This window comes from Pithys albifrons, chromosome 17 (genome assembly GCF_047495875.1).
Source record: "Pithys albifrons albifrons isolate INPA30051 chromosome 17, PitAlb_v1, whole genome shotgun sequence".
NCBI classification, from domain to species: domain Eukaryota; kingdom Metazoa; phylum Chordata; class Aves; order Passeriformes; family Thamnophilidae; genus Pithys; species Pithys albifrons.
The window spans coordinates 8,764,306-8,791,346 of record NC_092474.1 but is presented as its reverse complement, the minus strand read 5'-3'; the positions used below and the strand labels follow the sequence as shown (position 1 = coordinate 8,791,346).

Below are 27,041 nucleotides of genomic sequence, written 5' to 3'. Positions count from 1 at the left end.
GAGCCCTGTGGTGCCCCTGGGCAGGCTGGTCCTGGGCAGGCAGCTCAGTGGGCTGATGGCAGAGCCCTGTGGTGCCCCTGGGCAGGCTGGTCCTGGGCAGGCGGCTTAGTGGGCTGATAGCAGAGCCCTGTGGTGCCCCTGGGCAGGCTGGTCCTGGGCAGGCAGCTCAGTGGGCTGATGGCAGAGCCCTGTGGTGCCCCTGGGCAGGCTGGTCCTGGGCAGGCAGCTCAGTGGGCTGATGGCAGAGCCCTGTGGTGCCCCTGGGCAGGCAGCTCAGTGGGCTGATGGCAGAGCCCTGTGGTGCCCCTGTGCCATGACCCAGAGCTCGCCTTTGCTCCAGGCCATAGTCCTGCTGCAGGCAGGGACTGCAATGCTGGGGAATCAATTTCTTCAAATATCTGTCCTCTAAATAACTTGAGTCATGACTGGTTGTGGTACTGCTTGTGGGGAAGCTGCAGTCCTTCACCCTGAGTGTGATAGTAGGATGGGAACTACACAACGCTTGGTCTTTTTCATTGTCCCTGATGCATGTCAGGGAGATGGCAGCTACCTTTAAAACACATGGGAAAACTGCTGCCCCTGACACTTGGGTGCTCATCAGCCCCATTTCCTGCACGACCTCCAGCCCTTCTGGTGACCAGTTCGCTTTGTCAGGGTTTCCTCATCGTTGTGTTTGAACACCTGTCCATGTAATCTGGATATGCTGAATCTTCAGATCCAGTTCTTGCAGGTTCTCAGGTCACAGCAAACTGTCCACAGTTTATAGTCAGATGCTCACGAATGTGTGAGTTCCTGCACTGCTTGAACAAAGCAACGTGTTCAGCTCTAAGATCTGTGCAGTTGCTCACAGTACAGCCGTTTTCCTGCCAGTACTTGGGAATACATGAAGTTGCTGTTTGTAAACTTGATTGAAGTAGCAAAGAAGTATCTGGTGCATTTAAAGATGTGCTGCACGTGGTAGGGATTTTTTCAGGATGCAGAAATTTGCTTTTTATAATGCTATTCATAAAAAGCAACTACACAGATGAAATGAACAAAGTTTTTGGTTCAGTCTTCTGTAGATGGGACAAGAAACAGTACATCTACTGGTACAAAGAAGATTTGGGATGCATATTAAGAAATATATTTTAATTATGAAAATTCTGAAGCAGTGTAAGGAGATTGCCTGAGTAAAGCATGGAGTCTCTTTCAATAGAGAAGTTTAGAAAAACTTTGGACAAACACCTGTCAGAACAGAATGAGTATAATAAGAAATCAGAAGTTTCTAACTTGTTTTTCTATTGTTACTTAAGGAAGAAAAAAAAAAGAAAAGTCTGTTAACAAATTGATGCTTGAGGCAGGATGTCAGTTTGCATCTTGCTTCCCTTTCCACCTTTATAAATACGCCTCAGCTGGCTCTGGTAATGTATTTAAGCCCCGTGGTTGTTGTGGTAACAATATGTGATATTCTTAACCTTTTTCAGTCTGCAAGACTAAAACTAGATGACACCAATCTTAACTATAGTAGTCTAAACCTTTAATGAATATTTCCAAGTACTTTGTATGTTACCATGTGTATTGTGTTGCCTATTGCCAAATACAATTACTGCCCAATTCCCAACTGCCTTGTGATCGGAGCTGGGCAAAGATGTTCTTGCTGAGTTCTTGAGAGCCCTTGTGAGAGAATAAAGTTTGCATGACAGAAACAGTTACTGACTACAAGGGACTGCCTGAGGAAAATGTGCAATGTAGAAAGTTAAATGAGGAGAAAGGGTGTACCAGGATAAATGGAACTAGGACTTTCAACAGCTTACTTTAGGTAATAATCTTTATAGTTTGAAGGCAAACAAGTTTTCTTTATTATTTTGTATTGCCTAAAGTTTTCAATCTGGGAAGGTGGCTCTGCCAACAACTCCTGTTGTGTTGCTAAAATAAATTGTATGTCCCAGTGATTTCTGTGAGTATACCTGGTTCCAAGGACTCGTTCTTCCTTTCCAATTCATGAACAGTTTGCAGCTGCAGGGAGCTGGATGTAAAGGTTTATGAGCAGAGGTACCAGTGCAAGTTCTTTGGTTTGAAGTGAATTTACACATTTTTATGTTGTCTGTGCATGCATTTGCTTCTGTGTGATCTGCATATCAAACTTCAGATGTACCAGCATCATCTTCATGTTCACACCTGCCACCTGTTCAGAGAAACTTCTTTACCTGCCAACTATGCTTAGTGCCCTAGAATCAGCTGAGGAGGAAAACACTTGTGAGTCTGTGGAATGCAGCTTTCGTAAAGGGACTGCAGCTGCTCTTGTGTCTGGAAGACAACCTTCATAGGGAATGATATGTCTTGTAAGACTGTTTTCTCTTGCCTTGTACCCTCAAAGCTACGTATCAATAGATAGACAATGTGCATTTTAAGAATCTGATTCCAAATTCATAATTTGTTCTTCAGTAATGCTGGTGACTCTTAATTTCTGTTGTACAGTTTGTAATAGTTTGATTTTTTTTTTCATTTTTGGGTGCATTTCTTAACACTAACGTACAATTTCTCCCTTTTCCCCCTCCCAGATTTCTTCCTTTGAATCAAAATCTCTTGGAAGGAAAAGCTCTGCCAGCCCCATGTTGAGCAAGGCTGAGTTTGTGGAGAAGGTTCGCCAGAGCAACCAGGCGTGCCACGCGGGCGATTTCCACCGGGCCATCGAGCTGTACAGTGAGGCCCTGGGGCTGGACCCCCAGAACTGCATCCTGTACAGCAACCGCTCGGCCGCCCTCCTGAAAACCCAGCAGTACCAGCAGGCCCTGGACGATGCCCTCCGGGCCCGGCTGCTGAACCCCAAATGGCCAAAGGTAGGCAAGGGGTGACCCCTCTGGGATTTGTTTGCATACGTAACACCTGGTGTAAACAGTGCATGGATTTCTGTATTACAGTCTGGGTTTGGTAAAAGCTCCAGATAAGAATACATTTTCTCTTTAAAAGTTGTTTGACTTGAATTACCTGTTGGGTATTAAACAGTTTTCTGTGTAAACAGACTGTTCACCAGTGGGAGTGTGCCACTATTTTACTGTTTTAACCAAGCATGGTTTCTGGGTTGTGAAGACCAGACATCTGTTCTAATGTTCAATGTAGTCAGCATTCATCAGCATCCAGGAACATATGGTTGCAAAATTCTGAGAGGTATCATGGAGATTCTTATTAGTAATGGAGTGAAAAGGCCTTTCAAAAGAGTGTTCAGAGTGTTTGTGTGTAGTATATTTTGGATAAACATTTGAAGAAATATGTCTTGGCATTCTCGGTAAGACCTCACTATGCAAGGAAACATTTGTAAGGAGTAAATGGTGCTGGTTGCCTCTTCCTTCTAGGCTTGGTTCCCACCAGCTGCTTTGATTGCTGCAGTAGCTGCCTGCCTTGGCTGGCTGGGGGCAGCCCTCTGCATGAGAATTGATTTTAACAGCATCTGCCTCAGATTCCGTTTCTTCTGGCAATCCCTCACACACACTTCGTAGCCACTTTAGCTAAAGGTGCAGTTTGAGACCAGGCTCATCAGCAGGTTCTCTCCTCAGAGCAGGTTGCAAGCACGATGCCCTCCACCAGCTGGGCTCCAAACTATTGAAGTTAAATTTTCTTTTATTTCAAAGGAGATCCACCCTGAGTCTTATATTTTGATTTTCATTTGTTTATTGGCTTCTAGAAAACCCTTTTTATGTATTCCTTAAGACTTGAATCAGTGCACATTAGAAGAAACTCCTGCTTTGTCAAGGAGATGGTTTGTAAACTTCTGAGTAGCATTACTGTTGCATGGTGGGGGTTTGTATTGTGGTTTGGTGGGGTTTTTTGTTTATTTGCTTTTGGGGTTTTTTTGGGTGTTAATTGATTTGTATTGTGGAATGCCATAAAAGATTTTGCATATATTTGTATGAAGGACTGTGTTTAAAAAAAGATTTCATTACTGTCATTACATTTTTGCTGTCCAGATCAGTTGACTTCAGGGAGATAAGGAGTATAAAAGCCAGGCCACCTGTGCTCAGTTTTGTGTCCTGGCTCTGGTAGTGATATACTGTAGAGCTGATTTAGATGAAAAGTTATGAAAAGGTTTCATAAAAGAATACTTGCCAGTCAAAGAAGCATAACAACCTTTGAAAAGACCTGTGGATCAAAATAGAAGGTAAGATGGAAAAGATTTACAAACTAAAAATCTGTATTAAATGAAGGCATTACTAACAGTCTATTAAATACAGAAATCATAGAATATTTATTGATGCAATACTAAGGTGAAATATTAAAAAAAAATCTCCAAAACATTCTTAGTAAAAAAATGATACTTTTTTCAAGTAGACTATATGACCGAGTTAAAAACATGAAGTTTCAATTCCAGTTCTGACTTTGAGCAAACTCTATTTCTTTGTTTATTTTTTTTTTTACAAAACGTCAGGAGTCACTTTTACAGAGCATTTTGAGCCTCATTATGGAAAAAATACTGGAAGACCTAAATGATGTTGCTGTTGTTACATACCGTCTTTTATTGGATCAGTGTGTAAGGGATATCTTGTTCTGTGATACAGGATGTTCATATCCTTTGAGAGTTACAATCAGTCAGCAGCAGGAGAGAGAGTCAGCCTCGTTTGGGAGGCGTCCTGTCCTTTACAAAGCTCCGCTCCAGTCCCTGGTGTATCTTCCATCTTTCCACAGTGGTACCTTTAGTTTGTCAGTGTCTCACACACCCTCCTCTTTTCTCCCAGACCATCAGAATCCCATTTGGAATCTTACCTCTTGTTTTATAACTGTAATTACCCCGTGGTTAGGTCATCCTTCAGCGTTTTGAAGTCAGTGGAACTGGAATATTGAAGTTTGTTGGTATTCTTCTTGTTTAAAAATAATTCATGTTAACTCTGTTTCCATAAAATACCAGTGAGGGCAAGGAAAAAGATCAGTATCTGAAAAGCTCATTTGAGGATCCATTTAAAAGCACAAGCTTATTAACTGCAACCCCCACACTGACTAGCCCAGCTTTACTGATTTTTGGAGCTATTCACAGAGTGAATTTCTTTTAAAATATCTGACTTTTATTGATAGGACAGAACTGGGAAGATTGAAAACTTCTACGTACAAAGTCTAAGAGAGTTTATTAATTAGCCAGAAGAGGGAGCTTAGCAGGGACAGCTGGTACTTGGTTTGAAAGTCGTAAGTTTTAAATACAGAACCTAACTTCCTTTCACTTAGGAAGTTGGAAAAGTAATCTGCATACACATTTTTTGAGATTTGTATTGCTAAATGTAAGTTTGTTTCTTCTCCTCTTTTGTCTTGGGTATGTAGTTTGTTAATTCTTTTTTAATTATCAGCATTTACAATGCTAGTGGGAAATATCACAATCTTACATGTGTTTGAAATAAATGTATTTTCCCTCTTTAATCAGGCCAATGCATTAAGCTGATTTTTTTAATTCAGAGGATGAAAATTAAAAAAAAAAGTGAAACAAAGCTGTGAAATGAGACAATGTTGAAAAAAAAAGTGAGAAAGTGGTTGTTCTTAATTTCATGACTTCAAACACAATTGTGTATAACTTTGAATTTTCATACATCTTACATCAATTTTCATACAGCTTATATTTCCAGTTAAGGTCTTAGTTAAGTTCTCATCCCCCGTCTTCCTTCCTCCAGTCCAGTTCTATCAAGATACTTTTTCATCTTTTTTTTTTAAGTACTTCTGAATCATGAAAAATCTGTGCACTGTTTCTTGAAAGCCGCAGAGCTCAGTGTCTGTTCCCTGTGCCCCGGGCACGCTGGTGTGCCATGTCCCTGCCCTCGGGGTGCTGCTCTGAGCACCTGCCCACGTCACTGCAGGGGCATCGCTGGCTGGAAGGCACTCCCGTAACATCCCCACCCCAAGCCTCTCCTGAAAGCGTTAATTAGTGGTGAGCAATTAGCACGTGTGTTTATACAAATGCACCTGCTTCCCTCTGCAGCTCCAGGCATGAATGACAGAAAGCGATGGCAGCAGAACATCAGATCTCTTGCAGCCCAGAGTGTTGGTGTGTGTGGCTGCTGAGTGTTCATTACAGCAGCACATAAACCTGGGGTAGGGTTTGTCCAAGGGGGCTGGCTCCTGAGTCCTGCTGTTTGAAAAATATTTTGAGTACATGTCACTGAGAAATGCAAAGGTAGCAGAATATTTCAGGAATTTTGTGATTTGGGAATACCCTAGAGGCAAATCAGATCAGGCTTGTTTTGTTCTTTGATTTCCCACTGTACAGTTTTCTTTGTTTTGCTGTTGATAATACTCTAGAAAATTTTAATTCTATTTCTCTTCACAGCTATGCAGCCTTAGGCATAGTATATGAAAATGGAGGGATATATGTTCTGTCACTCTGACACCTGGACAGTCTCTCCTTAGTTCTTGCTGATTTTGAGATACTTTCAATCTTCACATTATAGGAAAAATATGCTGTAGCTTAAATGGTTTAAATTTGTGCACAATTCTGTGCTAAAATGTAGATCTCACTACCAGGTGAAGTGCTGGTCTTAGTGCTGTGACAGCGAGCACAAAGGTATGAATGGCCTACTGCTCCTGAACAGTTAATTATGTTTGGGCATTAAGTTATTGTCTTAATCTCCCAACAGAAAAGTTTTTCACTAACAGCAGATGAAATGACTTTGCTGGGCTTGAATACTTCTGACTCATAGGGCATTCACAACCAAAGTTATATGGAAGCAAGAATGACAGTGATGGATGTTTTCAGCACTCTGAGGGTACCTTGATTTTATTTGACGTGTGTGTCCAGTGTGAGTAGAAGGACTGGGACTGGTCTTTGAGGAGCAAATGTTCCCTGAAAAGCACAGTGGGTTACTGAGTGAGAGGGGGCCAAGCTGGCAAATAGATTTGAAGATCAGGGTTCAGGAACCGTCTGTGGTTATTGTGACTGTTCAAGCCACTGAGCAGGGAAAAGTGTTATTTCTTAAAAGAGGGCCATCTTTTCATATCAAACTGTTTTATTGCTGCAACACCTTTCAAAGAAAAAGTGGACAGTTTGGAGAATGTAATTGATGCAAAAGGAATGCCCCGTGCATATGTAATCTGAAAGTAACTAGGAAAAATTACACAACTTTTCATCAGGTGCAAGTTTCTCCTATGTTCTTTGTCTCTCTTAATTTAAAATTAGTTGTCCCACTTAATTCAAAAATATGGCTTTGTATGTGTAGATGGAGAAGAAATCTGAAAGAACAGAAAGAAGGGGGATTGTGAGCCACGAGGCCTTTGGTGTTTGCAGAGCAAGAAGGAGTTTAGATGTTGTCATCTTACTGTAGGGGAATTGAGCAGAATAACTTGCACTGGTATTTTGTTAAGTGGCTCCAGCTGTCAGTCCTGTGAGCAGGCCTTTTACAAGTAAAAGGGAGCCTTGGTCCTCTTGCACTTCTGACTGCTGCCCAGCTTTCTGAATGTCCATGTGCTGCACAATCCACAGTGACTTCAGAGTTTCTCAATGAATTGCAGAGCGTCCGCCCTCAGTCGTATGTAAAACTTTTGAGCAAAGAATGTGACTTGACCACATAACTTTTTTTCATGAATAGGCCTCTTGTTTTTAATTTGATGAGCAAGGAACTTTCCAGTGCTGTCCTCCAGCTTACAATCTGTCTTTAATTTCCAGAAAGTTGCATTCCAGTTTTTCAGACATAAAACTCTTTAACAGACTTTTGTGACTTTGCTAGAACTTGCTGTGTTACATTATTGTGAGATTTCTGCATTTGTTTCTGTCTTTTTGTGTCACAGAATCAGAGCATAGTTGAAGTTGGCTGGGCCACCTGGAGATGATGTGCTGCCCCCGCTGCTGAATGCAGGGTCAGCTGGAGCAGGTTGTCCACAGCATTATGTGATCAGGTTTTGAATATCTCAAAGGATGGAGACTCCGCAACCTCTCTGGGCAACATGTTACAGTGTTTGACCACCCTCACTAAAATGTTGTTTCTTACATTTAATTGTAGTTTCTTATATTGTAATATGTGCCCATTGCCTCCTGTGCCTTCCTTGGCTGCCACTGCAAAGAGTTGGATCCGTTCTTTCACTGTCCTCCACCAGGCACTGGTGTCCTTAGTGGGACCTCACTCCACTGAAACCTTCCCTCTGCCAGGTTAAACTGGAGGTGTTCTTAGCTCTGCTCATGTGACTGAGCTTCTAATCTCTTAATTGTCTTTGTGACCTTTTCCTTGACTTGGCCCAGTCTGTCCCTCCTTCTCTTGTATTGGGGAGCCCATAATTGGTCATGGCACTCCAGATATATTTTTATCTTATATTCTCATAATACATAGATTTCCTTGTTAAGGTCTTTTTGTGGCTGCTGTTTTCAGTGCCTTTTTCCCATCTTTCCCTGAGCATCACTAGTCCAGTGAGGGAAGAATATCCTGTATCTTTGTCTATTTACTTGTAAGAAGACACTCTTACTGATTTTTTGTTTTCCTTCTTTTTTTTGGTCCATGTTGGGGATCTGAAAATTAGTAATGGATTGTACACTGTGCTTAAGGGACTGCAGTTGTCTCAGCTTTCTGCTCCGTTCTTCTTTCTTAGTATTGATTTCTGATAACACTCTTCACTCGAAGGGCAAGTTTGCATACCCTTTATAATGGCATGTGTGTATGACTTTCTGCCTGCATTTCAGATAGCACGTTATCACTGTCTGTAAAGTATATGGGGTAGTTCTGCTCTTATTTTACCAGTTGGGAGGAGAGAGGGGATATTGTCGGTAAGTGGTGTCAGTGCCAAGCCGTGTTGTTGCAGCCACATCAGGTGACCTCACTTGTGCAGGTCTGTGAGCAGCAGCACAGGGGTGCCAGGCTGTGCCCTGACCTCACACAGGGATGCCAGGCTGTCCCCTCACCTCACACAGGGGTGCCAGGCTGTGCTGTCCCCTCACCTCACACAGGGGTGCCAGGCTGTGCAGTCCCCTCACCTCACACAGGGGTGCCAGGCTGTGCTGTCCCTCACCTCACACAGGGGTGCCAGGCTGTGCTGTCCCTCACCTCACACAGGGGTGCCAGGCTGTGCTGTCCCCTCACCTCACACAGGGGTGCCAGGCTGTGCTGTCCCTCACCTCACACAGGGGTGCCAGGCTGTGCTGTCCCTCACCTCACACAGGGGTGCCAGGCTGTCCCTCACCTCACACAGGGGTGCCAGGCTGTCCCTCACCTCACACAGGGGTGCCAGGCTGTGCCCTCACCTCACCTTGCCCAGGGGTGCCAGGCTGTGCCCTCACCTCGCAGAGCTGCCCTCAAGCACCACATCACTCTGCCGTGGCCCTGTGGCTCCTGGTTCTGGACAAGAACACTCTGCAAACCTCAAAGGTCAGGCAGGGAGTCTGTGAAATGCTGCTTAACCCAGGTCTCAGTCACAGGATCATCCTTTTCTCTGTGTCAGGTGTTTTTCCAATTACATATTTAAATAATGAGCATCGTGTAGTATTTTGACAGCTTTATGGAGTTAATGCTTTTCTGAATACTTAAGTTCGCTGGAGAAGTATTTCCTTACCACTGTGCACCAGAAGAAATGGTTAAGGCTGCTGTGCAGGTGAGCTGTAGAGGTTCTCCGTGCCTACATTCTTAAAATTGCAGAGCAGGTGCAGTGCAATATGGGAACGGTGGGCAGGGACACAGTGGATGGGAGACACTGTGGTAATGTCATCCTAAAAAAATATGCTTTCACATGCAAGGGTTGTCTTTCTTAGATAAATATAGAGGAGAAATTGCTCCTTTCTAAGAATTTGGCTTACTGCCTTGGAATTTGAAAACCTTAAAGAGGTACTCGAGTCTCAGGAAGAAACAAATCAACACAAATTTCCCAAGCATTTACTGTATGATTTCATTATTCCTTTCTTTGTTTTCTGGAACCCTTTTGTATATGGAATAAAGCAACTTAAAATTTTCTTTCATGGAATTCAATTGCAATTTTTCTACTTAGTCTAAATGCTGTAATGTAAATTTCTCTTCTGAAAAGTGCTAGGTGTTTACTCCACAGTTTTCTTGCCACTGGAACTAGTTTTGCTGCTATGCAGGAGTGGTATAGTGGGTTTTATTTGTCATATATCTGAATATCCAAAGTACAAATGTGTAGAAATAATTCTGATTTTCAGAAAGGAGGCTTGATCTGCAAGGGTGGTAGTTGAGAAAACGTATCTTGTTACCTGCTCATTGAGATTTGAGCATGTTGCAACTGGATGGTATTTTAAGAAATTTGAACTGGCTTCATTTATTTACTCAGTATGGATTTTGTAACATGTAGTTTTAGACTAGAACCTTGGCATGTGTTGTTACCTCTTTTTTCACCTCCCCACACCCTGAGGGATTAGTTGCCGGATGACTTTTCTGATCAGTTTTCAACTCATGAAAGGTTTGTTGTTTCAGTTTTATTAGTCTTAAAAATGAGGTATATGTTCCTTGGTTTTACTCAGCATACAAGAGTGGGTATCCTCATCTGGGATATTAATTTCTTTGCTAATATTATCACAGTGGTGACTCAGTGTGAAGTTGTGGAGATGTGGAGGGTTGGAGTGATGTGTGATGAGCAAAGCACATGAGAGGGCGCTCCGTGCTCGGGGCTGTGGCGGGTACTGGCACCTCAGTCAGCTGCGTGCAGATACTCACATTTTGGAGATACTTCTAAATGGTATTTCGTTAATTTCTCTCCATAGCCTGTACTGTTCATGCTGCCTTTTCTGGTGGTTTGACGTCGGGCTGGGATGGCTGGTGTGGTGTGCTCAGAGACCTGAGGCTGCAGTGGGTGTCACTGACGTTTGGCAGGGCAGGGAGAGTGGCTGTTCTGAGTTGTGCTTTCTGCAGTGGTTTGCTTTAAACTCACATTCGGTTTTCTCTGTGGTTTGTTTACTCTAGTTTTGTTAACCTAGTGCCTATAAGCCCTTTTGCTCTATTTATGTTCCGTGCTGCTTTGATTAATCAAATCACCAACAGCCATATCTCAGATGGTTTTGATTTTGTTCTGCAGCAAATAGTCCTGTTTTTATTGGGCTTTGCTATCCTGGATTCATCCCAGCTCTCTGAATTTATGCTGTAGTTTTGGCTGCCCAAGGACTCAAATTTGAGCAGCACAAGGGAGATGATGTAGATTATAAGGACTGCAGTGAGCCCTCCTCTCCTCTGAGAGCTGCCTGTAGGTGTCTGTGTAGCAATAAAGAGTGGGAGGGGATTTGAGCAGATTCAGGGATGCTGGATGTGTTTTTTTCTGCAAAAGACAAGAATGCTCTTGGAAACCTGCATTTCTTGTTTAGCTGCACAGACTGATACATCATGACAGTGTGTCTGGACATCCCTGGATCCTTATCACAGACCTGTAGTCTCAACCAGTCGCTGAGGAAATTAATTGAAATGGAGAGTTTGGGAAACAAGTGGACAGGAAATAATACTGAAAATGGAGAAAGCAGGAAATTGCCTTGACTAGCAGGTCAGTAGGAAGCCCTCAGTGATACCAGTGGCACAGTGTATTGTGTTGCACTGTGCCAAGGGCAAGGAACCCAGCCCATTAGCAGGGGCTAGGCTGAGCCTTCCTGGCCTCAGTGCCAGCAGGGCTGGCTCAGATCTCGCTGCTCCAGCCGTGCCAGCTCCCCGTGGCCAGGTCAGATGGGAAGGGGTCTGTGGTCATGCACAAATAGGAAATGCAGCACAGGGACAATTACCACACTGAGCACAGGCATTTTCTGAGAGGAGGGCATGGTGACAGTTCAATCTAATGAAAACAGGGAAGAGATTTGTAACAATTCTTATTTCTATAAACCTGTTGTTCACTGAGTCACTGCTCATTTTGTTTCTGAGGGCGCTGAGGTCTGAACTGCTGGACAAAGAGGTGACATTTCCCTTTTGCCACAAGCATCTTTGTACATGACTTCTCCTTTGCTCCAAAGGGAAATTATAAAGCCCCTTCTATTACATGGAGCAACATAAAGAAATCTCGGATAGTTTGGCTATTATCCATTTGCCCCGTAAGTTTAAAAGAAAGGTTGAACAATACTGTAATTTCTGTCATATGATGACACTCTAGTTTCAATTTTATTTTCTGAATTTAAGTTAGTTTTGAATGCTTGCCTTCTTCCCTTCAGTCTGGAATGTCAAGTTTCTGTCCTGGAAGTCAAATACCTGAATTTCTTTAGAAGTTATTGGAAGTCTTTCATAAATACAAGATTTTAATGCTCTTCAGTGCAGTTATTTTTGTAATTTCTGATGACTTTTCCAGAAGTTGGCAGTGGTATGCAAATTCCTGTGTTGCTTTTTTCATTCTAAAGCTGTTGAGGAGCCAGCTTACAGAAATAATAGGTCATATGAAGATTGATATACATAAAAAAGTATAACAAGGGTATCACTTTCTTTAGTATCCAGTATTTGAAACTATTGTCCCCATGTATCTGATGGTTTCTGTTAGTCTTGCCAGGGGCATTGGTCAGAGTCCTGTTCTATGTGCTTGATAGGCCTGTAAATGAAAACAATTACTTTGTTTTTTTCTTCTATTAGAACTAATACAGTGCTCACTTGCCCCCAGTGGAAAACCTGTTTTTTATTTGGACAAATGTTAAATTTATAGTTTTATGATTAATTTTTAATGGACTTCTTCAAAGATGTGTACCAAGTCCTAGATATTCTGGATGCTAACAAAGGGAGAATGCTCTTTGATGAACCCTTTGTTAGTAGAGGCTCATCTCATATGGAAAGTGTAAAGAAACCTTCTTGAAACACTGCATTAAGTATGTACTTCTGTCATAATTTTCCATCCTTTTTCAGGGGAAAAAGGAGGTTTGATTTTGCTGTGGGTTGTGTAGTTTGTATTTTACTTACTGCAGCTGCTTGCAGACTTTTGTCCTGCACAAGCAGAACATGAAAAGCAACGCAAGATATGGCAGAAGGGGAAATGTGAGTTATTGTGCAAAATACTTAAGATGATTTGATGAATCCACATCCTGACAGACACTAGGACACATATCACAGAATCATAAAATCATACATAGCCTGCTGCCTCTGTGAAAGTCTGTTCCCTTCAGCTGGTAGAAGGTGTGAGCTCTTCCTCCATGAGAAGTCCATGCAGGGTCAGACTGAAGGGCCTCACTGTGAAGTTTAAGCTCTGGTGTGTCTGAGATGTTGAAGAGAACAGGATCTCTGAGGAATGTTCTCCCAGCAAACATGTCTGAGAGCTGTCAGAGGTTCAGGAGCTCTCTGTCCTACAGGTCACATCAGAGCTGTTGTGTCTTCGTTATCACTGATGGACTTCTCCTCAAGAACTGAATTTCTGAGCCTGTTGTCCTGTAGAACCATAACATGTAGTAGAATTCAGTGTCATGGTTTTTCTAATGTGTGAAAAAGCTAGTAAAACGTGGTTTTCTTTCTGTTACTATGGTAACAGTGAGGTTGTATTTGCTGGACAGCTCCCCCGTGAGTTGGGCAGGGCATGGCTAGGTCCTGCCTCACTGCATTGCACTTCTGTAATAACTCAGGACAGGAATTCTGGACAGATTCTCTCACTTCTATTTTCCTGTTATTTTTTCTTGGTTCATAATTCAGTCTTCGTTGGTCCAAAATACAATAGTTCTCCTTTGCTTTTCTTTTACCAGATGAGTAGGAGCTGGGAAACAATCCACTATTTGACTGTTTTAAGTGTAACCTTTAGCCTCCCTCAGTTATCACACGGGAATATCTCTAAATGTCTTGATTAGCTTTTGGTTTTCATTGCTTGGGCATCTGTTTCGGCCCTGATAGCTCTTCAGCAGAGCCACAGTGTTCCCGGGGCTTTGTAGACACTGACAGCCATTCACTGGCATGGCAGCTGCCCAGAATCCTCTCCCAAGCCCGTAGAGAAACATGTCAAGCTTCAAGGCCTCTTACTCATTGAAATCTTTACTGAGAACACGAGCTAGTCGTCTCCCTCTGGAGAATTCAGATGTGTGATGTGCTCATGTTTTTTTTACAGTGATACATCTCGCTGAGTTGCCATTGTTACCAGGCTGTGCAAGGAAATTACTTTTTATCATGAGTCGGGTGGATAGGAAATGCATGCAACTGTATTTCAGGGAGTAAATTTTTCATGATTATAGCCCATGGGTACTAAATAAAAAATGTCAGCTTCTTGGATTTGGTTGCATTATAAAAGTGTGCCTAGAAATAATGTCTTCTGTGGTTGTTTGGAAAGGACAGTTATGGCAGTGATCCCTCCTAGGCTTAAAGCAGAAAATATGTGCACTCAGAGGGAGATGTTTGGTATTGCAGGGTACAGTTACTGAGGCCTTGGAAAGCTGTAATGGAATAGGGAATGTAGCAGAAAAGGAATGTGAATAAGAGAAGTGTGTATAGTAAACATAGCTTTTTAAAAAGCCTAAATGTTCCAGTGAACAAAAAAGAAATCGGTTGCCTGTGTGATTTCATGCCCTCCCACAGTTGTTCTGCTTGATCTCATCCTTGGGCTGCGGCACAGGGGGAGGATCCTGATCCTGGAGGCTGCAGAGAGAGCAGAGTGAGCTCTGAGTTAATGATCTAAACCAGCAGCTCAGCCCTGGCTCAGACACATCCATTGTCTCTTAAGCTTTCACACAGTTTCCCCTCCCAAATGCAAATGCTTTGGTTCTTCTTTTTGGTTCTGTGACCTCATGCAAAATTGTACTTAGAGTAGACAAAAAAAAATCACAGAAAAGTAATTTTTGTTGCTGGCAACTTTGAGTGCTCAGTACAGTGATAAATCGTATCTGGAGCTATAAATATTTTTATGCATTTGTAAATATGTTGCACATTGTGTTGGTTCTGATTGGTGCTTAATAAAAATAGGGAAATTTAAAATTTGTGTGCAAACAACCATCTGTATTTCACTAATTAAAATTTATTGTAGCTTCTGTGAATTCGTGTTTTGTAAAATCACACTGTAGAACAGAAAGGATCAACCTGAACGTAGCAGATCTACAAGTCTCCATTCTGTTAATGTGAAAAGAAGCCACTTTTGCCAGGAAGGTAAATGTGGTGAGATCGCTGGTTTTTCAGATGCAGAGGCGTCTGAAGGGCTTTTATGTACATTTAACTCAATGTTTTGCTTTCTATTACAGTAAAGAAGGTGGGGTTTATGTTTTACTTTAGGTGCCTCTGAGAATGTCTGTATATATTGCTACAACCTCCCAAAATCTTAACAGTACCACACACAGAAAGTTGGTTACCTATTTATTTCCCTACTTTGGAGTTGCCCAAGTTCCTCTGTGTCTAAAGGAAACCCTGCCCTCTTCAGCTAAATCAGGGCCAGAGGGGAGCTGGGAACCACTGTCCTTGTTAGGGCTACATCGTTCAAATATTCACACTTCCAATATTGTGTAGCCTTCAGGGTTACCCTGAGACTGTATTGTGGAAACTGTCACTGGGGGTGAGGTCCTCACAGGTGTGTGGGCACTTCATCGACTGATTTTTAATGAAGTGGCAATACTGAGGATGGAGAAACACATACTGTTTGTGATCTGGAGGTACAAGGGTTTTATTGCTGGTAATACACAGGAGCCAGGCATGAGAAAATATTTTTACTCTTGAAATATTTTCCAACTGCTAAATATCTAAACGCCCCTTGAACAATATCTGGCAGGTTTTTATTTTACCTGAAAACAAATAGAGGATATGAATATTTCTCTACAAATGTAGAGAGAGCTAAATTTGCAGTCATGAATTTGAGCAGATGTCCAAAACAACTGGTTTTTATAACATGAAGTACCCTCAGTCACTTGCACCAACAAAAGTTGTTTTGTTTTTTATTCACTGCTCACAAAAATTAACCATCTGCTCGTTAGAAGTGTTGCAAATGGCAGAGCTGAAATGGGGCTGGTGTGGCTTGGAGCTTTCTGGCAGCTGCGGAGAAACACCAGTAGTGCTCAGTAGTACTTTTCATAGAATCAGAGACTGGTTTGGGTTAGAGGGGAGCTTAAAGCTCATCCCATCCCATCTCTGCCATGGGCAGGGACACCTCCCACCAGCCCAGGCTGCTCCTACCTGGCCTTGGGCACTCCCAGGGATGGGGCAGCCACAGCTTCTCTGGGCACCCTGTGTCAGGGTCTGCCCACCCTCACAGGGAAGAATCATGACAAGGGGCATGGAGAGGCTGCTATCAGAAGTAAGAGAACACGTGAGCACTGTTTGCATCCCAGCAGTGCCTGTGCCGCACACACGGGCAGCCCAGGAGTCACTGAGGGGGGCTCTGCCACGTGGGCACACTTGGTCAGTACTTGAAACCAGTGGAAGACTACTGTGAAATTTCTGTTGTTTGCACCAATGCAGGACTCAGTCCTCTGGCAACTTCAAGCCCATATTCTTTGCTTATTGTAACATAAAATCACAGAATCATGGAGTGGCTTGGGTTGGAAGGGACCTTTAAAGGCCATCAAGTCCAAACATATACTTCCAAAAGCAAATGTGCTTCTGTAGGAGATGTTCAGTTTTTGGAACAAGCTTGTCTGCCTAATATATGGAGGAGATTTTATAACTGAAACATTTTGATTTCGGTGCCTGACTGGGCTGTGGGCTGAGCCCTGTGCCTTCAGCTTGTGGTTTGCTGCTTGAGGAGCTCGTGGGTGGTGTGTTGAGGTGCCTGACATTCCCTGGCCAACCCCTCACTGGGGGCTTCTTAGAACTGCAGAAAGGAACAGTTTTCCAGATACTGCCAATAAACTTCAGACAGCTGTAGGTTGACTTGCAGTCTGCTTTCCAAATAGGTTTCAGGTATCTTTGGAGTCAAATATCTCTTCAAGATGTTCTGAAAAGTAAAAATCAAGGAAATACATTTTCAGCTCTGGATTTTTGATATTGCTATAACTGTGAACTGGGGAACTGGCTCATGTGTTTCAAAGGATTAAATGAGATAATTTTTGAATTAGTTTGATTGGACATGATTATAAACAGTTGGGAAATAAGAATCCTGTGAATATCCAGTTTTTATGTAACTAAATGGTAGTTGATGCTGAATAACCCATAGTACTGGTAACATTGACACTTTTCTGAAAGATAAGTATGCTAAGTAAAACTGACCCGTATTTTGAAATGAACAAGGCTAATTGCTAACTGGGAAGATGATGCATTAAGATTATCTTCTACTGAGCTTGTCCTGGCACCACCCACAGCTGTCCCAGTGGCAGCCAAGCATACAGGGAAGGAGAACCCCTCTGCAGGCAGGTGGAGAAGGTGGGTGGACAGGGGTATTAAAGGACAGCCTTGTTAGCCCCTGCCATTTTTGCTGTAACCATTCCACCAGGGTAATTAATCATGTCTCAATCTAGGGTTGATGCACTGCATTCTAATTAAACTCATTAGTGCTCCATCTCCATTATCACAGGATAACTTTCCTTTAGGCCTTCTATAAGGATTCTGTCTGGAGTAATTTGCCAGGAAAACAGATAAAGAACCAAAATTCAGGAACATAAATTTCCTTGTGTTGCTGGTACAAGTGAGTATGGACCAGAAATATTCAGAACTCCTTGAGGTGTTACTACAACAAACTACCCTGTAGCAGTCAGTCTAGGAGTGCCAAGGTGGCTCTTCCTTGTTTCACTGTCTTTTACATCTGGTATTTCTAAGGTCATTTAGTTTATCTCCAGTTGTGACTCTCTTCATATAACATGTTTGTTTCCCTACCAGAAGTAAAATGGAAAATACACAATCACTGGAGGATCATATGTGGTAATTAATCTGAGATTTCTCCAATGGAAGAGGTAGTGTAAACAAAGCATCTACATTTCAATGTGGGAAGCACTATATAGTTATATGTATATATAGTTATTAATATTATTATTAATATAAAGCAAATTATTTCATTTAAACACTGGTCATCACTGGAAAAAATGCTAAAATAATAATTATTTTATAATAATACTGGGTGAAAAGGAGCTCATGGGCATTCACTGTGTCTGTATCATGACCTTTCCCAAAGTGCTCTGAAGCAACTGTGTCACCACGATCACTGAGCAGCTGCCTGATGCAAACACAGCAGCTGGGCTCGGGAACCTTCAGTCAGGGTAGGCAAGAGGAAAAAGGGCTTTTTCATTGAGGAGCCAAGTGACCTGAAGTCATGAAAATCCTTCATTTTCCTGTTCCCGAACGTTACGCTGATAGCTGGAAATGCTGTGGTGGAAGCAAAGAGGATTTCAGTGGAGTCACTGCATCTAGAAATGCAAGTACTGCCGTGGGAGAAATGGATTTATTGGCTGTGCTGCCTCAGGCCAACGAGCCTGTTAATTTGTGATAGATGCAGCTTCTGGCTTTGTCCTGTGTCGCTGGGTAACCTTTGAGTGACCTTTGGCTGATGGTTGAGTTGGCTTTATTGCACATGAAACTACTTTGCATGAAAGGAAAACTGGTTTTTGTTTTGAAACTTCAATCTGTTGCAATTTTTCTCCACCTTTTGTTGCTTTGCAGGTGACAATTAAGCCCTATTTGAGTGGAATCTGACCTGGAAACTGTGATTTTCACTTCTATTAGAGAAATTATTGCAGGGAAATCTTAAAACTTTGTCTCTCATTGTGACATGGTTAACCAGTTACAGTATATATGCATGTATTTTCTTCTGTGTGACTATTTTGGGATTGATAAAGGGTGATTAAATAGAGAGCCAGTTTTGGTAAATTCCAGGGTCTAACCCTGCAGTCCTTCTTGACTTTAGGGCTTTCCACATCATCAACGAGTGTGTAGTCATGGGCCTTTGATCTTGACAGGTGTCTGCCTTTCTTTGAAAGATACTGAACATGAGCGTTTTTCAGATAGAATTATTTTTCTTCTGATTTGTCCTCCAACGTAAAACCTATTTTCTTTAGTGTGCCAAAAAGCTTCCATGCTGCTGAGGCAGTGGTAAGTAATGAGTATCACACAAGACGAGACACTGGTCTCCTCTCCAGAGAACAATCAATCTGTACCATGCCACTTACTATTACCCATAGCAAAGAAAAACTTTCTTTGGGAAATACAGATTTTCCAGCTTCCAGGTTGTTAAAGAGTTAAAAACTCACTGAATAAAATGCAAAAGGATCGTTCTGCTGAGAAGTAACTGAGTAGTTACAGCCTTGTGCAAAGAGAAAATGTTTGCAAGCAGGATAAAATAAAAGTAATTTAGAAATTATTTGTAAACTATTTTCAAGTAATGGAAAGTAGAATGGGCGTGAGCCGGAGAAAATACAGCACAGCAAGACGAAGCATCAAACAAGGTTCTGCAAACGGAAAACTTTCTGGGCTGGCAGTTGGTGCTGTTCCCATGGGGGTGCTGGGCTCTGTTCTGGTGGTCTGTACAGTGAGTGGAGTGCACTTTGGCAGGCTCAGAGTGTGTGATGTCATTGGCTGCAGAGCACAGGCCAGAGAGCCAGGCCTGCTGCTCGCGCTGCAGCTCCGCCAGATGTGTGTGCTGGAACGCACCGCGAAATGGAAAACCATCTGGAAAGATGCTGAGAAATGTCCTGTACTGAGCCTGCTCTCACCCACAGTATGTGCTGAGTACAAATGTGCTCTGTGGGATTTCTCAGTCCTGGAGCCCCAGGTCTGCTCTCAGGAGCAGTCTGTGTAGAACTCCTTTCCCTTTTTTTTCCTGTTGTTCAGATATGAGCTCTGAGAGACTCCTATTTCATCCGGAAAACAGATCTAGAGCTTCTTTGTATAATTTGCAGCGGAGGAGCATCAAAGGAATCCATTCACTACAATTTCCACTTGTACTTCTTATTAAGAGTGGTTCCACCATTCCAGCAGAGGCTCTGGTGCCAGCCATTGCTCTCTATGCTGATGCACAGCTCTCTGCAGATTAACCACCTCCAAGAGTTATTTGAATCTCTTACTCAACAGTGCTTCACCTGCAATAAAACCAAAGGCGAGTTTAAGGTTTTCTGTATTTCAGGGTGAAAATATGGGTTTTTTCTAGATTTTTTTACCCCTTAGGTTCTCAGGTCAGCTAAGAATATTTCTGTTCAGTACAGAATGTGTTATCTTGTCACTGGTATACTGGGAGTTAAATACAGCTTCGTTTCACCCTTCTTTTGTCCAGACTCTAATTAAAGGGAGGAGAGGAGCTGCTGGAAGACAGCAACAGGAGAATGCCTCTAGAAAGTCAGGAATTTCTCAGCCAATTGGGACAGTGTTTCAAGCATGAGATACTTTTTGTATTTTATATATTTTTTGTGTTTACTGATGATTTTTCCTACTGAAAGGATCATTGCTAAGTAATAGTATTATAATCTTGCTGGTCTATACACAAGACTACAAACAAGTCTTCTCTAGTAGTCACACAAGGTAAATTGCTACTCTGGAATCTTTGGAGCTGTGCCATTCTGAGAGGTCTGTTTAAGGTTACTCTACTCATTGCCTCAGAGGAATGCCAGATCTGTAACTTGCTGGGAGATTATTGTTTTACACTTGTTGTATAGAAATTGTTCCACTGAGCTCAGAGACTGTACCACTAATGGGGTTTAGTTCCTCCTGTTTGGGATGCCCAGGGATTTCTGCCATGCTGATGAGGGCTGGTGCTGGCAGTGAGACCACAGCATGCCGTGGTACTTCTGCAGCTTGAGATCTGAGGCTGCAAATTGTGTTCTGTGCCATTTTAATAAGGAAGAGCACAGCCCTGCAAGTGTCACTGTGCTTGGATTGGTGTGATAAATGCTCTCAGACTTCAGACTCCAAGGCATAAACTTCTAAGAAGTGACATGAGAAAGGGGCTTTCTTCCCCATAAATAAGATGCACAGTTTGCTATCTTCATGTGTATAGAAGGAGGCTCTACAAGCAGTATGTTCCCAGACTGACTGGACTGATTTTGTCTGTTCTGTCAGAAGGATCAAGACCCAGCAAGATAAGTGACTGATTTAATCAGACAGGCCGTTAGATTTAGGGAACAACTTGTCTAATATCTGGTCTGGGGTTCCTAGAGCAGCTCAGTTCACTGTAGCCGTAACAAGAACCGAGCCTGGAATTTAAATCAAGCCTGGAATTATTTGGAATAAACCATCGTAGAACTATATTAGTTTTAGGACATTAAAGTCATGGTTGTGAGGCCTAAGCCTTTCCACAGGTTAATTAGAAGGAGAAGGATAATAGTAAGCTTCTCTGAAGGGTGAATATGAGCTTATTGGTGTCACTTTATGCAAGCTCTGATGCTGCCAGAGTGGCGATGGGGTAGCAATGTGGGAACCTGACAGTCCCTGCGTTCCTGACAGCCTGTACCGTGTCATGTGGAACAGAGTGAAAGTGTGTTCCCAGACAGAATAGATCAGACTAATTTGGCTCTCTTTTGTCTGTCATTGCTTGTACATGCAGGATATAAAGAAGACGTTGTGTAACAGTGAAATTCTAAGTCTGTAGAGTCTTTTCTGTTTCTCCTAGATCTTAATAATTCGCAAAGTGTTTAGGTAATTCTTTCTTCTTTTTGCTTATACCAGTCAGGTAATTCCTTCCCACACTCGCTCTTTTAATATTTCTGACACACATTCAGAACTTGCTGTCAGAGCTGCTGCGTAGCAGGTTAAAGATACTTGCCACGATCTATAATTACTTACTACATTTCAGTTCTAATTGTGTTTTCTGTGCTGCACAGTGGCTGGCGAGGCCTGGGCTTTGGGCTGTGCAGAGGGTGCCAGAGCCTTTGTTCTGGGGGCTCCAGACACGGCAGCACGGATGTTCTGGGGAAGCAGATAATGTTCCTCTTTCCTGTTTGCCCTGTGTCTTTGCCAAGAGTTCCTGTTTCTGAGGTATCCGCTGATAATCTCACTGTTTAAATGGCAAAATCTGCTGGAGAAAAACAAAGGTGAAATGAGTATGGGTGACTCTTCAAGACTGTGTGCTTTTGGGTCAGCTGTGGGGTCACCTCTTGTAATAAATCTTTAATAAGAGAAGATACTAATGCAAAAGTAGATTTTGGAGTAAACTTCCATTTACATAACCTTGTAAAAAGTAACATCTCCAGGAGAGGTCAGATAGCAAAAAGGGTAGTTTTCCATGAATCTTTGCCTCCTAAGTGTTGCTTTGACTCACATCTTGCCTGAATTACACTTGTCTCCATAGCAGCAGTAATTGTGCTTCCTATGGAAAAAGGGAGGGGAAAGTCATAATTAAAAGCAGGTGCCAAACATGATTTTCTGCTTAGGATCATCTAAGGGAAGAAATGAAGATTTTTAAGCCACTAACAGAGTCACAATAGTTTGAAAGCAAACACCTTCTGTAGTAAGATACAGTTAAAATTTAGGATGTTTCCTATCCAGTGAACAACAGAAATACATTTTGCCATGGGACTATCACACAGATATTTCACAGGCACAACATTATGTTTAAATAACACTTCTCTTGATGAAAACAGTCATTACCCAGTAAATTTCTATTTGTGACAAACTTTCATCCATAGGCTTCTTGATCTGGAAGTTCCCCATCTCTGTCTTGCTGGGTGCTGTAGCCTTTCTGTTGCTAATAAAGAAGGATTTGCTCCCCTATGTCGATTTCTGATGATTTTAGAATATTGACTTGAGTGTTTGCCCATGAAGAATCAGAGTGCCATCGTGTCCATGTCAGTTTACTCACTTATTACCTGTGCTTTGTCACTGTCTGAATGGTTATTCTGTTAAAACTGTGACCTGCTTCCCTTACTCTGTCCGACTCCAGGAGTGCAGCTGACAGTAGTAACTGCTGTAGGCTTTTCCATCTCTGGTTCCCTTCAGTTCTACCTAAGTAGAATGACACAGTGAACTGAATTCTCATACTGTTTGGATAGCCTGATTTGCAAACTGCTCACCAAGCCATCTCCAGCAGGACCTTTTCTACTTGCAATGTGTGTGATTGCTTCTGGATGATGCACTTGGGTTGAGCAGGGGGAATTTCAAGGTGTAACAAAGGTATTAACTTAAAAGTTATTCAAAATGAAGGATTATTCAAGAAAGGTGATAGTACATCAAATAGTTCTAGGTTCTTGCCAAGGATTAATGTGAAAAAGGCACTTCAAAAAGGTATTTTTCTTCATTGAGTTGCAAGTCTTAGAGGTATCATATATATATATAATACAGAGCTTGCTTCTGCTAGTCACTGTGTGGAGAAGAGGACTATATACTGCACTATCAAATTTTAAAAATACCAGTAAATCAGAGAAAGTAAAAAATAAAAGTTATTGATATAGCCTGTCATTTTCCTGGATGATTTTCTGCCAATCAACCAAAATGCTGACCATTATTCACTCTTAAATAGTGAATGTAATAAATTATGTTTATTTGTGTGTTTGGAAATGCCAGCCCTGTTCCCCAGGAGCTCCTGTCGGTGTCCTGAAGTCTGTGCCCTAGAAATCCCCGTGAGGCTGTTTGCTGTGGAGCAGAGGTGCCAGTCCCTGGGCCAGGCTGCAAGGCTGGGGTGTGGGCTCTGTGTGCGGGGCTGGCACGTGGCTCTGTTTGGGGCCAGGGTGAGGGGCACAGAACGCTGCCCTCGGCCACCCCATGAACTGAGAGCATCTCACTGCCATGGGCCAAGATTATCCTTCCTGTAGTATTATTGCACAGCTTTCCCATTGGTTCAGGCAGAGCTTTACAATGCACTAGCACTTGAATTTTCTGGGATTTGCTGATTACTTGAGAGAACAAGTTGGTTCCTTTTGAAATAGATACGACGACTCTGTTCCCAGGATGGAGGAGATGGAAGTTGCTGGCATAAGAGGATGGTTTAAAGATTTCCTGGCAATTGAATCACTACATACTGAGGGCTTCCAACCTGGAAATAGAAACTGGGATCTTAAAAATTAAACCAAAAATCATACTGCTTTTTCTTTAATCTTAGAGAACTCTGATAACTCTCTGACTTTCCCATTTCCTTCAGACACCAGGCATTTATGCTGCCCTTATTCTGGATATTTGCTATGGCTTTGAAAGTAGTGCCAACGTTATTTTTTTTAACAACAGCAGGAAAAAAGGAAGTTTAAACATAGCAGAAATGCCAATCACTGCAGTAGGAATTAAGATTAGGAGTGAAGCAGCTCACTCCTAATTGTGACAAGTATATACGCACAGCTCCTGTGTTTCTTTGTGTTAATTATCTTTACTGAGGAAGAATTTCAAAAACCTCCTGTTGATCGTGTCAAAACATCACATTTTGCAATCTGTCTGCGAATTCAATGAAGCCTCTTTCTGATGGCCATGTGGAGAATGCCATTGGCTGATGCTCAGAACTTATTTTCTTGACTTGAGCACCAACTGCCATTTACAGAACTCTTCAGAATTGTCAACACCAGTTTTTAAATTAATGGCAATCTCTGAGTTTCAGAGTGCAGCGGCTCTGCTGTTGGTGTAAGAGAAGGACAAGCTCCATGAGATGCTGGCTCTGGGGAGTAAAACCCTTTGCAGGTGCTGTTCTGCACTGCCACACCTGTTCGTTCCAGTCTCTACTGCTTTTTAGAGCTTTATTTTTCACTTGCATCTCTGTGCTGCCACAGGCACTGCCAGTGTGGAAACACAAACATGGAACACAGAGGCGGTGCCTACGCCTACGGTGGGACCTGCTGAAGGCGTCTTTGTGACCCAGGCTGATGTGTCCTGGGACTGGTGCCTGAGATGTCCCTGTCCTGCCTCTCCCTGTCCCGTCCCAGTCCCCATCCCTGTACCGTCCCTGTCCCGTCCCTGTCCCGCCCCTGTCCCATCCCTGTCCCTGTCCCGTCCCTGTCCCCGTCCCTGTCCCCGTCCCTGTCCCCGTCCCTGTCCCTGTCCCATCCCCGTCCTCGTCCCCGTCCCCGTCCCCATCCCCGTCCCCGTCCCCGTCCCCGTCCCCGTCCCTGTCCCATCCCCATCCCCATCCCCATCGCTGTCCCTGTCCCATCCCCATCCCTGTCCCATCCCCATCCCTGTCCCCATCCCCATCCCCATCCCTGTCCCCATCCCTGTCCTGTCCCCTGAGTTTCCTGCAGAGGCCCCCGGGGCGGCACCGACAGGGGGCGGCAGAGTCGCTCGGCGCGCAGCGCCCCCTGTCGGCCCGGCGGCGCGCGTGTTTGCCGCTCGCGCGGGGGGCGGGGCCGTGGCGGTGGGGCCGGGCAGGGGGGCGGGGCGGGGCGCGCGGGGGGCGGGGCCGTGGCGGTGGTGCCGGGCAGGGCCGGGGCAGCGCTCGGTGTCGCCGCCCGCGATGGCGATGGCGGTGGCGATGGCGACGGCGATGCGCTCGGGAGCGGCCGCGCCCCGCGGGCCCCGCGCGTGAGCCGTGCGGGCGGAGCCGCCGCTGGGCACGACCCCGCCCATGGCCCGCGCGGCGGGGCCGGCTGCTGTCCCGCGGGGCGCGGCGCGGGCCTGGCGGCGGGGCCGGGCAGCATGACCGCGGGCTGCGGCCCCGCTGCGCCCGCCGCCCCAGCGCCACCTTGATGCTGCGCGTCCCCGCTCTACAAATATGATGAAATGGCAGCCCCGGAAGAAGGTGAGTGCGGGAGGGGCCGCCCGGGCCCGGCCCGGCCGCACTCCGGCTGTGCCGCCGCGGGAGCTGCCACCGCCTGCTCCGTGCGCCGCGCGGGGCTCGGGCCGTGCTGGTGCGGGGGCCGTGCGGGTGTGATGTCCGGGCGGGCGCGGGGGCTAAGCGGGTGTGATGGCCGTGCGGGCGCAGGGTCCGGGCGGGTGTGATGTCCGGGCCGATGTGGGGACCATGCGGGTCGCACCATTCGACGCTGCGCAGGACTTTCTGAGGCGCTTCTAAGAATATGGATATTCTTAGAAGGGAGAACCCAGGAAAGCGAGTGTGCTGTGCCGCCCCTCTGCGGCAGTGACCCTTCGCTCCTGGCAGCTGTGGACTATTAAACTTTTTATTTTCTTTTTGTTTCCCTTTTGTTGTTGTTTTTTTTTTATTATTTCTTTTGGAGAAGCCTGCTTGAACCAGCAGGGCTCCTTCTGTAGCATGATGTGTGATACTGTGTTTTACATCAGGAAAGAAATAGAAATCATATGTGAAAGGCATGAGAGCGTCTCTGGCTCTAAGTATGAGACACAAACGGTGTGAGCTCGTCCTGGCTGGAGCGTGTGTTGTGCCATTGCTGGTCCGGCTGAGCCATCAGGCTTTGTGTTGCTGGTACCTCAGCTCTCTTCAGCTGGTCTGAAGCTGTTCTTCCAGTTTTGTTCCCGTAGGCAATTGTGCTTAGTGAGAGGCGTTCTTATTGCAAGTCCTTGTCTCTGAAGCAGGATAAAGAGAAGGCAGTCAAGCTCGGGAGGACCATCGGTGCATTTTCAGGTCTCTCTGCACCTCTTTTCAAACTGGTTTTAAGATGTCTACAAGCTACAGATTTTTTAAATGTCTGTTTTTACTATTTTCAAGTGAATGTGCAGTCACTCCTGTGGTTATGGCTGTGGAAACCCCTCCAGGCCATGGTTACAGCTGTATCGACTGAACCACTGAAATATTATTCTTGGCTGTTGGCTGGACTCCTCAGCTCTGGAAGATTCTGTTCAGAGTGTCAGGATTCACTCTGCTGGATTGGCTCACCCGCTTATGCTTAAAGCACCGTGTCAGACGGTTACTTTTTTTTCTCTACAATGTTGACTGTGTCCAAATCGAGTTGATTTTGGGCAAAGGGATTTGATTGTGTGGAGGGTATATGAGACAGCTGAACTTGTCTGAACTGTTGGGCAGCTTACTAGTCGGAGCAAAAAATAATTCCTTCTCCTGCTGTGATGCAGTGGAAACTGTGTTCATATTGGACTGGTCTGTGTTTTCAGCTGCAGTCCTAGTGAATCTCAGCAGAGGTTACTCTGTCCATGTTGCCAGCACTGAGTGAGGCTGGGGGTTCTGCCAGCCCAGTGCTAGCCCAGTGCCAGCCCAGTGCCAGCCCAGTGCCAGCCCAGTGCCAGCCCAGTGCCTCTGTGGTGCTGCCGGCCTGTGCTGCTCAGAGCAGCCTCAGCAAGGGGCTTGTGCAGGAGGCTGTGCTGCCCCAGCTCTGAGGGGCACAGAGTACACGACAGTGCAGCAGTGGGTGGTCCTGTAGGCCCTGGTACTGCCAGTCCTTTCTTGAATTGGCTTCTGAGAAATCATTTACCCATCTTGTTCCTGTTTCAGTACCCAAATACAAAAGCTGAACACATGTGCCGCTTCACAGAATTGGGAGTCTACTTTAATTGATT

General features: G+C 44.2%; 1 protein-coding gene across 3 annotated transcripts in view; it reads left to right on the top strand.

Moving 5' to 3' along the window:
- Positions 1-27,041, top strand: part of TTC28 (tetratricopeptide repeat domain 28) — a 110,934-nt gene that overhangs the window by 2,253 nt on the left and 81,640 nt on the right. For 2 of the 3 annotated variants that reach the window (XM_071572380.1, XM_071572379.1), the window contains exon 2: positions 2,541-2,819. In XM_071572380.1, coding sequence (XP_071428481.1) covers positions 2,541-2,819 — 279 coding nt within the window. Of the gene's footprint in view, positions 1-2,540; positions 2,820-25,016; positions 25,354-27,041 lie in introns of those variants that run through there. The other variant, XM_071572382.1, reaches the window with a different exon arrangement.